Consider the following 15,677-nt stretch of genomic DNA (forward strand, 5'->3'; position numbering starts at 1 on the left):
CGGTCAGTCAAACGTTAACCCGAGCAGTTTGCACATGTAACAGCGATACTCGATAGACGTACGACGCTTTCAGAGCTGTCACCGTACAGTCTCCTCAGTTCCGCTAAAAGCAGCCGTCTGGGATAAAGCTGCATTCTTTTTTTTTACTAGGACGACTTCGACTGGACGAGAACGAGACGAACAAACAAGAAAGAACAAGAACAAAATAAAGCAACCTGTTCACAATATAATGGAGTAATGTACTGTACTAATGCTGACGATGATGGATCCGATGGAGAACTGTACGTACTGTAGCAGATATTCAGAGCCGCGCCAGCTTGTAGAGAACAGCAAGCCAGATTTCCATAGACGTTTTACATGGTACTCGCAGCACACGCCGACGTCCAGAGAGAGAGAAACCAACACAAGAGATTGAGAGAGAACAAAAACCATGTACGTACATTTACAGCGAAATCGAGTGCTCTCTAGCTGCGCGCTAGTGCCCTCCGCCGGCGATTGCCGCGAGCGTGATGGACGGCAGCGGGCTGCGAAGCGGCGAGCGCGGGGTCGGCGGCTGCTCGAGGCGGCGGCCCTCGGCGTCGTAGTAGATGGCCCCGGAGAATTCCAGCGGCTGGCAGCGCTCCCCCATCATTATCTCCTTCCTCCACACCCCGTCCTCCTCTGCCTCGAAGCTCGGCTCATCCTGTTCGCGTCTCCTCCTCCTCTTGGACCCGGCGGCCTTCTCGAGGAACGGCACGACGGCGCGCGACGACAAGGACGCCGCGAGCGCCTGCCGCGCGCGCGGGCGCCGGTGCAGCCGCCGAGCCGCCCGCGACAGCTGCCGCGCGCACGTGCCCATCAGCGCCGTCACCGCCTGCGCAAGGCTCGTTCCCATTGTCCTCGGCCTCGCTCGTCTTCTCCCCCGTTTACCTCTATAGCACTGTGCCTTGCTCTTTGATGGCTTTTTTCTGTGCGGCTGCTCTCGCCATTTCGCGGCTACTTGTAGCGCCCTGCGCCCAGCGAGTGGACGACGACGCAGGCGAGCCGGTCGGGGCGCCTGGATTAATTAGCCAACTAATCACTCAGTTGCGCCATATCCGATTAGGTGTGTGCGTGGTCCGTGTGATCTGATTAGTTTCTGGCCGCCATGGATTGGCACGCGCGAACACCGCTCGATATAGCTGACAAGGGCTTGTTCGGTTATTTCTATTATAACTGGATTGAATATGATTGGAAAAAAATTAAGAAGATATTTAACTTGCTTGAGATTTAAACTCATTCAATCCCACTCAATTTACATGGATTCAGAGCTAACCGAACAAGCCTTAACATAGGTCGGACTATATGGATTGGTTCGAGACACGATCATTTTAGAGTAGCACGGACATGATATGACACGATATTAACCGTGTCTAGGCACGCCTGTCATGGGCATAGTTGTGCTTGGGCTCGTGGACAAGCTCATGAGGCGACACATCATGGTCCATTTACTGGTTGCCCGTTTAGCTTGTTGCTAGACACGGATAGGCTATTAAAAGTATAGTTCGACACGACCCATTTGTGGTTCGATCTTACTTGCTCAATCTAGCCCAATATATATATATACCTATGGCCGATATGACCGATGCGAGGCCCATTTTCAAATTATTTTTGAGTGTTAAAAAATGAGAAAAATTAAGCTATAAAAATATAAAAAAGGTTATTTTCGAGCTCTGAAACAAGACAAGTCATAGCCGCCTCCACACGGTAGCACGATACAGCACGATGATCCAGTAAGACCTATTTAAAACTAGTTATATCGTGCTTGGGTTTACACTTTGGTCAACACAGTATAGTCCAATATTTATGTGTGATGGCCCGCCCGGTACGGCCGCTAGATGATGGGTTTAGGCTTGTGGGTGACGGAAACGACGAATTCGTGCGCTGGGCTTCGGGCGTGTTTGGTTCGGCTTTTTTCTGGCCAGCTTATCTGAAAAGCTGGCTGTGGGGAAAAGCTGGCTGTTGGGAAAAGCTGGTGGTTAGAATTTAGGTGTTTGGTTCGCCAGCTGTGCAGAAAAGCTGTTCGTCAGAATGTACGTGTTTGGATACAGATTCTCAAATTGCAGATTCTGTTCGAACAAACGATAAAATGAAACCCATAACGCAGATAAAGTTCATTACAAAATAATTAGTGGAGTTGATTACATCATAAGTACCGTTACAATTGCACTAACTCAACTACGCCACTAATGCATTTGCAATTGCATCTCGAAAATCACTCATGTCTAACTCATCAGATGTGCTAGTACTACTCTCAACTGCAGGTACATCATGACTTAGGCTATTAGGTCCTACTTCATCAAAATCTCTATCGTGTAGAGCACTATCTCTAATGAAGTTATGCAGTGTCATACATGCAATAATTATCTTCGATTGTTTCTCAAGCGAAAATGAAGGGAGACTTAATAGAATTCTCCACTTCATTTTTAGCACCCCAAATGATCGCTCAATAACATTTCGTAGGGATGAGTGCGCATAGTTGAATACTTCTTTACTCCCAATAGGTTGCCTCACATTTTTCCATTCCGTAATGTGGTACTTCTGCACCTTATAAGGTGCAAGGTACCCCTTTCTATTTGGATAACCCGAATCGACAAGATAGTATTTACCTGCACAAACTCAAAATACAAATGTTACGTACATGTGACATAAAATAGTACTGTATTGTACAAATGTACAAAATATTTATATACCTTCCGGTGGATGGGGGAACCTGTCCGCATAAGTTATTAAAGTATCCTGTAGTACTCTTGTGTCATGTACGGAACCTGGCCAGCCTGTCACCACAAATGTGAACCTCATATCGAAGTCACATACGGCCATTACATTCTGCGAGGTGTAACCGTGTCGGCCAATATATTTCGCTTGTTCCGAAGCCGGGACTGCCGCTGGAAAGTGACTACCATCTATTGCGCCTATGCAATCCTTGAAGTGTGGCCAAAACCTCGCCTCTCGCAAACGATAATGAATCTCGACGAATTGTGGGTCTTTCGGCTTGATTATGTCAGATGACATCTTATAAAGTGCATTAAGGACATCACTATACTTGCGGCTAATTGTTTCCAATGAGTGACCAAATTTATTTCTGATCTGCCTAAACGATTGTGGACCCCCACATGACCACAAGAATATGCCAAGAGCTTCCATAGTACTGACACCCCTGCTTGGAAGCAGACCATAATTTTGTACCAACGTGTCATGCAATCGTCTAAAAACAGTTCTTCGCATGCGAAACATGTCAAAACAGTCGTTACTAATCTCCAACGTTCTTTGAACCCATTGAATACCAGATTCGACCAATGTTCTTCTAGGAGCCTGACTGAAATGGCTGCCCCAAATGTCTACAGCATATAGAGCAACAAGCATTTCTCCATCTGTTTCATCATGAGATGTGTGTGCATCCATTTCATCATCAGATGTGTGTGCATCCATTTGTTCATCATATGTGTGTTCATAAGGATCACACATCTGCATGGACACAACCAAGAGCCACAATTTCATATGCAACCACAGTTTATAAAACACATATTAAAGAAGCCGTACAGTTTACAGGCATATGAAGTTCACAGATTCACATAGCTCACAAACTTACAACTCTGATTATTCTAATACATGTTCAACTCGAATATTTGGAAAATTGTTTGAAAGCGAAAATGATACGTACGAAAACTGACACGACATGACTCATTAAGCAGACACAACTAACATAATACTGAACATATAAGCCTGAGTTGTCGGACCAGGAACATATACTGAAACGACATGACTGATGAAAACACGTAACCAACGATAATAGTAAACATGTAGGCCTCTGTTGTCGGACGTCCACCAGCTAAGTGCTGTTTTTAGTTTCTAACGCGTAAGCATTGCGAAGCCAAGCGATTCTTCCTTCTTTTGTCTCCAAGGTTGCAAAAACATCTCTATACTTCTTCTGAACCAGAAGATGAGTCGCAAACAAATGTAGTTCGCTCCCTTCTGGTGATCCATCTTCCTTGATCTGTTGCATCTGCTTTTTAAGCTCTATTCGAACTGGATCATTGTCAGAAGAGGTAATGGACTTGTTTGTGGTCAATGAGCGGGACTCAAAAGCCTCCACAAGTCTTTTCATGTACTCTTCCCTCGAATCTTTTTTCTTCTTTGGTTTTGGGGAATCATGGCGCATCTTACGCTTCCCAGTAGCATTTGTGCAGGGGTCAGGTGTGCTGTTTTCACCCCCACCTAAAGTGTATTCCAAATGATCATCGGAAGATGAATTAGCATCCTCGACGCCAGGAACCAGGGTTCTTTCATTTGTGCAGACAATGGGTCCAAACATAACCTTTAGCTCGTCCTCATTCTCTAGGGGGGCTGTTTTGAACATAATACAACCTGGCATTGCCTGCACCAATTCGTAGTCCTACTTTTAGATGGCCAATACTTATGTTAGTCTACGAAAAAAAAGTTGAACTTACTTCATTTTGCTTGGCCCACCACTCATCTGGCGCACTGATTGAACCAGTATGAGGGTCTCGACCAAGACCTGTAACCCTTTCATTAAGAGTTTTCCACTGGGTGAACATTCTCTTCAACGAATCCCACCTGTTCTTCATTTGATCCCTTGTGTACGTGCGACCAGTGCGTTCCTTAAACTTTCTTATCAGGTTAGCATACCCTTCGGCGTTTAGGAATTGTTGTGGCATGTTCCGTGCATTGACCTCTTCTACACAAATTTCTGTGTAAATTTTTGTTGCTCTACTATCCCACTTAGCAATCACTTTCCCAGACTTGTCCATCTAGTGACAAATAGTGTACACGATTTAAAAAACGTATTCAAGTTTCAGTAACTACGACAACATAAATAACAGGGAACTGAGCATAATGAAATAAAGTAGTACCATAAGCAGTCACATTCGTCTGTCATAATTACATAAAGGGAGTGACGAAATGAAACTGCTGCTGAACACAAAAGCACAACGAACAGTTTTCAAAGTCCCATTAACCAAAAGCCTGATCTATCCCAGTCGCACTACTAACACCTTACTTTAACATGATCCAAGTTAAACTTCATTGTCACTAAACGATGGCATCTGGTCGGAGTCATATTAGGTGGTTAGTGAACTAGACAGTACGACAATGAACTTACATCCATTCAGATACTCTACCAAATTTGGGTTCAAGCTATAATCATAAAGATAATGAGGTTGGCAATCATGGAGTGTCTCCCTCAACCCTTAATAGGAGGGATAGAACATATCAATTGATTGGAGTTAACCGGGAACAATATTTGGTAATCTCTTCTGTATTAAAAATAATAACATCCCCCCCACAAACAATGTTTTAGTTCTCTTATCCTAACCGTGGACTCATTGTTCAGGTGGACTAACAAAGAATGAACTAAAACAAGCCATGGATCCACGATATTGGAACACATACACAGCATGTATGATGACAAATAAGTCAACCACAAATTGATTTGCACGGTACCTTTGCTTGACTGGAGGTTGCAACCGAAGTCCTCGAATCCCAGATGATCTTGGAACCGAACACCTTCAACTCGAAGTGATACGAAAATCTGTAGGCGGCAATGAAGAAAAATGTTCTGTTAGTACGTGGTTGATGACAGTGGACCTACTGGACATGAGGGGAGGGGTATCGCAGGATCGAGGATGAACCCTAGCAACACGAGATGACGCAACGGGGTGAGGATGGATGCGAGGTGCACCGTACCTTACGAAGATGCAGACGCGATGGTTGGGACGACGCGGAACCTTGACGACGGAGCAAGGGCGGCGGCGTCACTGCGGCAACCATACGGACAGAGGAAAAGGGTGAAGGAAACGCGGCAATGCGAGGAGAAGACGGTGGGGACGGCAATGGGAGGAGGGATCCGTACCTGCGTACACCGGCGGCGATGCGTGTGGTGCGGACCGACGGCGCTCCGTTCGGTTCGCGGCGGCGGCGGAGGAGCGTTCGAGGGAACCCTAGGCTAACTGTGCGCGGCTTCGGACGGAAGCCAACTGAGCGGCGCTTCGCGAGGTAAGTGGGCGGGCGGCTTCTTACCCAATCGCTTCGCCCAGAAGCCGCGCCAGAAGTTGGGCGTTTGGTTTCAGCTTCAGCTTCTGGCGGCCAGAAGCCGCCCAGAAGCTGAACCAAACAGTCTGTGCTGGGCTTCGTACCCTGCTGGCCCACTGCCTGGGCTGCACGCCTGATGCTGGCTTCTGGCCTGCGGCGCTCAGAGAGGTTGTTGGGCTAGGCCCTGGGGTGCACGTCCTTTTATTTAACTTGGCTTCAATTCATAAGCATGTGTCCTTGCCTACTACTCATCTCTATTCACAAACGATGGTCGTTCTTATTTTTCGAGGAATTAAATATTTTTAATTTTAACTATATTTATATAAGAAAATATTAATCTTTGAATCTATTTTTATAGTAAAATTATTCGAAGACATAATTGAAAGTCGCCTAGAGGGGGGTGAATAGGGCGAATCTGAAATTTATAAACTTAATCACAACTACAAGCCGGGTTAGCGTTAGAAATAAGAACGAGTCCGAGAGAGAGGGCGCAAAACAAATCGCGAGTAAATAAAGAGCGAGACACGATGATTTGTTTTACCGAGGTTCGGTTCTTGCAAACCTACTCCCCGTTGAGGTGGTCACAAAAGACCGGGTCTCTTTCAACCCTTTCCCTCTCTCAAACGGTCACTTAGACCTGAGTGAGCTTTCTCCTTAATCAAACGGGTCACTTAGACCCCACAAGGACCACTACAAACTTAGTGTCTCTTGCTTTGATTACAAGTGCCTTGAGAATAAGAATGGGAAGGAAGAAAGCACGATTACAAAAGCCAAGCGACAAGAGCGACAAATAACACACGGAACACTTTCTCTCTCAAGTCACTAATCACTAATGATCACTTGTCTCAATTGTGGAACTTGGAGAGATTTGAGGCTTTGATTGTGTCTTGGGATGGATTGCTAGCTCTTGTATTGAATGTTGAAGGTTGGAATGCTTAGGTGTAGTGAATGGAGGTGGTTGGGGTTGTATTTATAGCCACCAACCACTTCCTAGCCGTTGCACCTTTCTGCCGACCGCGGACGGTCCGTGCCCCTGGTCCAGACGGTCTGCCCCTGCAGATCAACGGCTGAAAACGCAACGGTCAGCAGTAACGGCTATATCAACGGCTATATTGCATTTAATGCGTCGTCAGATGTCAGATAAAGCCAGTCGCGGACGGTCCGGTCGTGCACCCCGGACGGTCCGCGAGGACGCTATAATTCATTTGGCCAAACCCGTTACCTTCGGGTTTTTCGGTTCCTCACCTACCGGACGGTCCGCGCGTGGTCTCGGACAGTGCTTGCTCTTCCATCGGACGGTCCGCAGTAGAGACACATGTTTTTGCATTGGTTCTGTCCGAGGGTCACTTAGGTGTCGCGGACGGTCCGCCGAAAAGGCCCGGACAGTCCGCGCTTGGCCTGATTTTCCAAAAAAGCTTCTCCTGTCCGGAATAATCTATGGTATTCCGGACAGTCGATTTAGTATAGTTGTAGATGAACCTTTGGCACCTGTAGAACATATAATCTAGAGCAAACTAGTTAGTCCAATTATTTGTGTTTGGCAATTCAACCACCAAAATTAATTAGGAGAAAGGTGTAAGCATGATTCCCTTTCAATCTCCCCCTTTTTGGTGATTGATGCCAACACAAACCAAAGCAAATATAGAAGTGCATAATTGGACTAGTTTGCATAATGTAAGTGCAAAGGTCACTTAGAATTGAACCAATATAAATTCTCATAGGATATGCATGGTTTGTTTCTTTAAATATTTTTAACATTTTGGACCACGCTTGCACCACATGTTTTGTTTTTGCAAATTCCTTTGTAAATTCTTTTCAAAGTTCTTTTGCAAACAGCCAAAGGTAAATGAGTAAGATTTTGAGAAGCATTTTCAAGATTTGAAATTTTCTCCCCCTGTTTCAAATGCTTTTCCTTTGACTAAACAAAACTTCTCTTCAATAAAATCCTCCTCTTAGAGTTCAAGAGGGTTTTAAGATATCAATTTTGAAAATACTATTTTCTCCCTCTTTTGAACATAAGAAGATACCAATTTGAAAATCATTTAAAAATAGGTGGTGGTGCGGTCCTTTTGCTTTGGGCTAATACTTTCTCCCCCTTTGGCATGAATCGCCAAAAACGGATACTTTGAGTGAAATATAAGCCCTTTTGAACTACTTTCTCCCCCTTTGGCAAACAGTAATATGAGTGAAGATTATACCAAAAGACGGAGAGATGCTCGGAGCGACGGCGAAGGCTGAGTGATGAAGTGGAGTGGAAGCCTTGTTTTCACCGAAGACTCCTTTTCCCTTTCAATCTACGACTTAGCATGAAATGGACTTGAAGAAACACTTTAGTCATAGCACATGAAAAAGATGATCAAAGGTATAATATATGAGCTATGTATGCAAGACATCAATAAAAATTCCTAGAATCAAGAATATTTAGCTCATGCCTAAGTCTAGTAAATGTTTGTTCATCTAGTGGCTTGGTAAAGATATCGACTAATTGATCCTTAGTGTTAATGTATGCAATCTCGATATCTCCCTTTTGTTGGTGATCCCTTAAGAAATGATACCGAATGGCTATGTGTTTAGTGCGGCTATGCTCAACGGGATTATCCGCCATGCGGATTGCACTCTCATTATCACATAGAAGAGGAACTTTGGTTAATTTGTAACCGTAGTCCCTAAGGGTTTGCCTCATCCAAAGCAATTGCGTGCAACAATGACCTGCGACAATATACTCGGCTTCGGCGGTAGAAAGAGCTACGGAATTTTGCTTCTTTGAAGCCCAAGACACCAGGGACCTTCCCAAGAACTGGCAAGTCCCCGATGTGCTCTTTCTATTAATTTTACACCCCGCCCAATCGGCATCCAAATAGCCAATTAAATCAAATGTGGATCCCCGAGGGTACCAAAGCCCAAACTTAGGAGTATAAGCCAAATATCTCAAGATTCGTTTTACGGCCGTAAGGTGAGCTTCCTTAGGGTCGGCTTGGAATCTTGCACACATGCATACGGAAAGCATAATGTCCGGTCGAGATGCACATAAATAGAGTAATGAACCTATCATCGACCGGTATACCTTTTGATCTACATATTTACCTTCCGTGTCGAGGTCGAGATGCCCATTGGTTCCCATGGGTGTCTTGATGGGCTTGGCATCCTTCATCCCAAACTTTTTTAGAATGTCTTGAGTATATGAAAGCTCTCTTGTGGGTTTTGGTGTTTGGATGACAACTCAATTAAAGGACTAACAAGTGTGCTAAGTGTTGAACAGGTGCTTAATGTAAAGCTAATAGGATTCAACACAAGTGAACAAATGTGATGGACCAAGAACTGGATTATGGATACATGATAGACATCACAAGTAAGATGGACATTGCAAAAGTGATACTCGGGTGCGTAGCTCGGAGACAACTGATCAAGCCGAGGACGGAGGCAAGAAGAGCTTCGAGGTACCAAGTGCACGGGAGAAGGTCAAGGAGGCTGAGGAACCCAAAGCCAAGGGTGAAGAAGAAGGCTTGCAAAGTCAAGGGTGATCGAGTTGAGAACAGCTACGGCACATCAAGGATCACTACATAAGGACGTGACTTACAACCAATGAGGTAACAGCTACAGTTATGTGGTGTAAGTCATAAGGCTCAAGATCAAGCTCTAAGAAGGAGATCAAGGTCACTAGAAGGAGAACAAGTGTCAAAACCAGAACTGGAAGCAGCCCAAAAGAGCTAAGTTCATCTTGATCTTTAGTTTGGGTTGTTCCTATGTTTGGAGATGTTCTATGTGACCTTTGCAGGATGTTGGAGCTAAGAAATGTCAATCTAGATCAAGTCAAGCCGACTTGATGATTTATGAGTCCAACATCAAAGCTCAAGCATGTGAAATGGTATATATGTAATAATTAAGAGAAGGTATGTTTCTAGACTTAGTACATTGGTTTTTGTGTACTAATATACTTGTCTAAGTGTTAGAAACAGAAGGAAGAAGAAAAGGAAAGAGGTGCAAATGGCTTGGCTGTGTACAGCCAAGACTCAGCTCAGTCTGGCACACCGGACTGTCCGGTGGTGCACCGGACAGTGTCCGGTGCGCCAGGTTGAACTCCGGTAAACAGGCCGCTCTCGGGAGGAGTCTGACGACGTACGGCTATAATTCACCGGATTGTCCGGTGGTGCACCGGACTGTCCGGTGAGTCAACGGTCGGCTGGGGCAACGGTCGGCCGCGCGATCCGCGCGTGACGCGTGGCCGAGCCAACGGTCAAATGGGGGCACCGGACTGTCCGGTGTGCACCGGACAGTGTCCGGTGCGCCAACGGCTCCAGGACTGCAACGGTCGACTGCTCCATTTATGGAAGGAGATCAGGCACCGGACAGTGTCCGGTGGTGCACCGGACTGTCCGGTGCGCCACCCGACAGAAGGCAAGATTTGCCTTCCTGGATTGCTTCCAACGGCTCCTAGGCCCCCTTGTGCCTATAAAAGGGACCCCTAGGCGCCTCAAGCAATATACAAGTGCAGCCAACAAGTGTAGACATCACTCGAATCAATTCTCACTCTCCCTCTTGTGTGTAAATCTATAGTTTGTGTAGAAGGCACAACTATAAGCCTTTAGAGAGAGGAGAAGTGCTGCTAAGAGCTAGAGCAAGGTCTTGAGCGTATCGTTACTCTACCGAGGTGCTGCCGAGAAGTTTGTAAGCAGCCACGGTGTTGTTGTAACCCAACTCAATAGTGAAAGGCTCTATCTGTCATACTGACAGATCTGAGCAAACGGAGGAAGGAGTTGAAATAGACTCCAAGCTCAGGTGTGGCTAACTCCAACGAGGACTAGGCAAGCATTTCAGGCTTGGCCGAACCTCGGGATAAATCCTTGCGTCTATGTGCTCTGTTCTGTATTGTATCCTGACTCTCTGCCTTACTCGTCTTTATATCTGCACTTCAATACTTATCTGTGGTATAAGCTTTATTTGAAGTGCAGGACATTTTGAGACAGGATCTTTTATTCCGCTGCAACCTACTCGAAGAGTCTTCTCACTCCACTGCGTACTAAGTCTTCGAGTAGAGTAAGAATTTAAGTTTTAAAGTAATAAGTTTTATTCGCCTATTCACCCCCCCTCTAGGCGACATCCAGATCCTGTTCTCGGGTCAAAGGGAACTTTCAATTGGTATCAGAGCTAGGCCTCTCCAGTGTGGGCTTAGCCGTCCGGAGATAACGATGTCGTCACAAGAGGTAACTGTAGAACTTCTTTTAGGCGATGGTTCTAATTACAAATCTTGGTCTGTCTCTATTTACAAAGCTTTCATGAATGTTGATTCTGATTTGAGACAGATCTTTAGTAGAAGTATTTTTCCCTCTGATTTTAGTAAAAATCCTTCTAATGAAGAACTAAGATGTTTATCTCTCAATCACCATGCTTGCAACATCTTAGTTGACTCTCTTTCTAGAAGTGCTTATTTTGCCATCATGAGCAGTGATAGTGATCTATTTGTTGATGCTCATGATTTATGGAATAGAATTAAAGAAAAATATTCTGTGACAAACTGTGATGCTCCTACTCCCTATATTACTTGTGTTACTAACCATTCAAAGGGAGAAGAACAAGAACGATGGCACCCAAACGATGAATCCACCTCGTCGACAGGTTTGTTCTCTACTAGTGATAAATGTTTTATTGCTAACAATGACGGTGGAGACGAAGGCCATGATGAGAAGGAATGTGAGGATGATAGCGAGGATGAATCTTCATCATCACAAGGTACATTTTCCTATATTGCTTCCACTGACATTAATGACAGGGAAAATGAGACCGATGATGTGGAAGAAGAGGAGATTCGCCGTTTCTACAACCATCTCAACAAAGCGGACAAAGCTCTCTTGGTTAAGTTGTTGAGAAGGAACAAGGAACAAGGCGAGACGCTTCTCAGGCTAGAGGAGACTCTCATCAAAACAAACAACAGCCTGGAGAAGATGACCAAAGAACATGAGGAGCTAAGGTGCTCTCATGATGTCTTGGTCCAATGGTATGATTCAATGTTAATTGAGCAAAGTAATAATGATGACGCTCTATCTAATGTTGCTCAACTTAAAACTAAAAATTCTATGCTTAGAAGTCAAGTAGAAACAATGAATTTAGAAAAGCTTGCTCTTAGTGAAAAGTATGATACGTTGTCATACTCTCATAGTAAACTAGTTGATGATCATATCATGCTCGATATTGCTCATGAGTTAGTAATTACTAGTTTAAACTCATATGAACCTCATTCTTGCACTAGTAATCAATTGGTCAAAATATTATCATGTGCTGACCTCCACCGCCCCAAGAAAGGCCAATCTTTGTTTGAGAAACAAGTTGCAGGATCAAAAAGGAAATTGCTTGGGAACAAGAAACAAAGACAATTAAGGAGAAGATGCCTTGCTCGACTTCCGCAAGATATCTACGAACACGTGGTGAAGAAGCTTGAGGAAGGAGAAACCGCAGCAAGGGTCAAACTCCATGAGAAGGATGTTCCCAAAGCAATAAATAAAGAAATCAACATGAACAAGGAAAAAGGTAAAAATTCAATTAATCATGTTGTTTGCACTAATCATCTCTCCATGTCATTTAAGTACAAAAAAGGAAAAGAAAAAAGGAGGTGCTTCAAGTGCAAGAAGATAGGCCACCTCATCGCGTCTTGTCCGTACCAAGACAAGAATGAAGGGACAAGGAGTTGTTTTGAATGCAACAATCAGGACCACACGATCACTTCATGTCCGGTCATGAAGAATCAAGGATGTGCATCCTCCAAGGTGACCCTCACCAAGGAAAATGACAAACAGCAAGCGTCATGTCAGGTTGAGCGACGCTTCTGCTACAAGTGTGGTGAGCAGGGTCATCTATCCAAGGTATGTTATAAAGGTAAGATTCCTAAGCAAGTGAATTTGTCTCAATTTTATTCGCGTAGGAGACCCAAATCATACACTTGTGCTAGATCTATAACGAGATCACCTAGAACTAGCACAAAGGCAATTTGGGTACCAAAGGCACATTTAGATGATCATTATGGACCCATCCCGAGATGGGTACCAAACTGTGCTAACTAGACCATGCAGGTGCCTTGAGATGGACTAGAGACCATGGGGGAGCTTAAGACGGTTATCTAAAACTCTATGCTTAAGCTGTTAATTGTTTTGGTGTTTATTGACCCAAGGTTGAATTATTGTGAGACACTAATCCCATGTTCATCTCAAGTGAAATAAGGTGTATAGGTCCTTAATCATTATTGGTGAATCAAACAAAGGACCTTGATGAGATTCTTCAACTTGCTCTCCATAGGATGGTACCCTTGTATCGTAAGTACTTTGTTGATAATCAGTATTGCTCGGTGTGTTACCTGTCCTTGGAGTAGTTATGTCTCTTGATTGCCTGTGTTAAGTATCTTTCAATCAATGATTAGTGATTTCCAAGATCGTAACCATGCGTGCTTAATCATGATTAGGTACTCTCAATTGGTATCTTATCATTGCTTAATCATTCTTTGGGTAACTTATCATTTGAGATATCCTCCATGATTAACTCTTGTTGTGTTCATGAATAAACCTGCATCCCGTTGTGAGTTATGCTATATGGTTTTATGATTAGTCTGTGTGAAAATATGACATATTGCTTAGTTTATATGATGACCCTATTGTGGCACTATGTGTTATGTCTCTAATGCATTCTCTCGAGCTATGAAGTGCATAAATAATAGGGAACTTTCAGTTGGTTTGTGGTAATAACTGGTGCTCTCATGGCCATACTGGTAAAAGGCAAAGGTATGGAAAATGGAACTGTGCAATTTTATTGAATATCTTGAAGTTCCATTGATTGTGATCATAGCTGTGTTCTTGCATTTCACTGGTAGTACCATGGCTTAGGAGACTTATGCCTTAAAATGTTGTTTCTTTTAAGGTATCTAAGGAACCTTCTTAACTATGATGTGCTTAGACATGGCGCTTTATATGCATGATCGTGTTGCTTTTCAATTGGTATATGTGGCGCAATGATTGTCAAGTATGTAGAATATCTAGGTTGGTTGTTGTACCTCTTGAGGCATGCATTGTTGTATTTAGTCAACCTTTCATTTGGCCTTACATTGGTAACAAGTAGCTTTCAATTTGGTATTTAATTGATATCTCCATGTGTGATGAAAGTGATAGAGTATGCCGTGACCAAAGTATGTTGTGATTCCCTCTAGTTGTGAGGAAACTAGAATGTGCAAAGTGCAAGTCATTCAAATTCTTGATGTACAACTTGAGGGGGAGCACACATAACTTGCTTCTTTTGAGATTAATTGTATCTTGAGCGATCTTGTGTAGTCTCAAGATGGAAGAGAGAAGATGAGCAAGAAATGGAGCAATCAGGACTGAGGTACCTCTGTAAGTCAAGGAATTGGTATCTTAAGTAATAAGTAATTGCAAATTTTTAGATTGCTCATGCTCTATAAAATTTGGTGATTCTAGATCCTTGAATATCATGAGGCTATGACAATAAATGATCTTGAAATTGGTATCTTTTAATTGATAGCCGTGCTTAAATTGACATCTTTTGATAATCATTAGAATAGAAGTTTCTTCTTGTGCCCAATACTATAACTTGTTCTAAGTTTGGTGTCTTAGCAACAAGAAAAGGTTAGGATAAAGAATCAGGCACAAGTGTGGAGAAGCTCTTGAGGGATTAAATACTGTCAAGATGGGAAGTGCACTACAACATGGTAAAGGTACAAAAGGAAGTATTACTCTTTTTTTATATATGTATCTTACTTAAATGTTGGTAGTGCATATGTTCAATTGTAAGGGGGAGTTTTTGATAGTTGTTTTTCCTCCTTAACACCCTGCTGTCCCTTGACATCATCCTATGTTCTTGCTTGAGTATGGTTTTTGGTGTTTGATGTCAAAGGGGGAGAATATGTGCATTAAAGCTTATCTCAACCTGAGAGGAAAGCTTATCCTAAGGGGTGATGTGTTAGTTTGAGCTTTGCTGGTGTGTTATTCATATGCTTAGTGCAGTATTATATGTGTTGCATCATATGGACTAGTGCTTCCGTTGCTATGAATTGATTGGCATCCATTGTGTTCATTCTGAAATAGATAGTCATGTGGATAATGGTGCATATGGTTGTGGATAATGGTGCTTTAAGATTGCTTTAAATTAGTATCTTAGTTTATTTTGGTACCTTAATGGTGAATAGTGGTAGGTTGATATTCCTGTGAAATATCCACTAAATTGAATAGTGTTTAACTCTGATTCTGTGCATTTGTGTGTTATATGCATCATGGTTTGATCCTTGACACAATGCATCCCACAGGTGCTAAGGTGTAGCAATGCTTCGATTTAGCCTAAGTATGTGCATTTTGGCATTTAAGGCCAAAGCTAAGTTTTTAATGCAAGCACATATTCAGGGGGAGCATTCTACAATCTTAGAACTCAATTTGTGCTTTAAATTTCACTCTTATGTAAGCTTTAATTGTGTTGCCATCAATCACCAAAAGGGGGAGATTGAAAGCTCTCTTGTGGGTTTTGGTGTTTGGATGACAACTCAATTAAAGGACTAACAAGTGTGCTAAGTGTTGAACAGGTGCTTAATGTAAAGCTAATAGGATTCAACACAAGTGAACAAA

General features: G+C 43.4%; 1 protein-coding gene across 1 annotated transcript; it reads right to left on the minus strand.

The window, feature by feature from the left end:
- Nucleotides 1–208: 208 nt before the first annotated feature.
- LOC103627636 (uncharacterized) lies at nt 209–1,095 on the minus strand. The gene has a single exon (XM_008647933.3). It carries the CDS (start codon nt 872–874, stop codon nt 476–478), a length of 399 nt encoding a protein of 132 aa, XP_008646155.1. The 5' UTR covers nt 875–1,095; the 3' UTR covers nt 209–475.
- Nucleotides 1,096–15,677: the final 14,582 nt, after the last annotated feature.

Source organism: Zea mays, chromosome 5, assembly GCF_902167145.1.
Source record: "Zea mays cultivar B73 chromosome 5, Zm-B73-REFERENCE-NAM-5.0, whole genome shotgun sequence".
Taxonomy (NCBI): Eukaryota; Viridiplantae; Streptophyta; class Magnoliopsida; order Poales; family Poaceae; genus Zea; species Zea mays.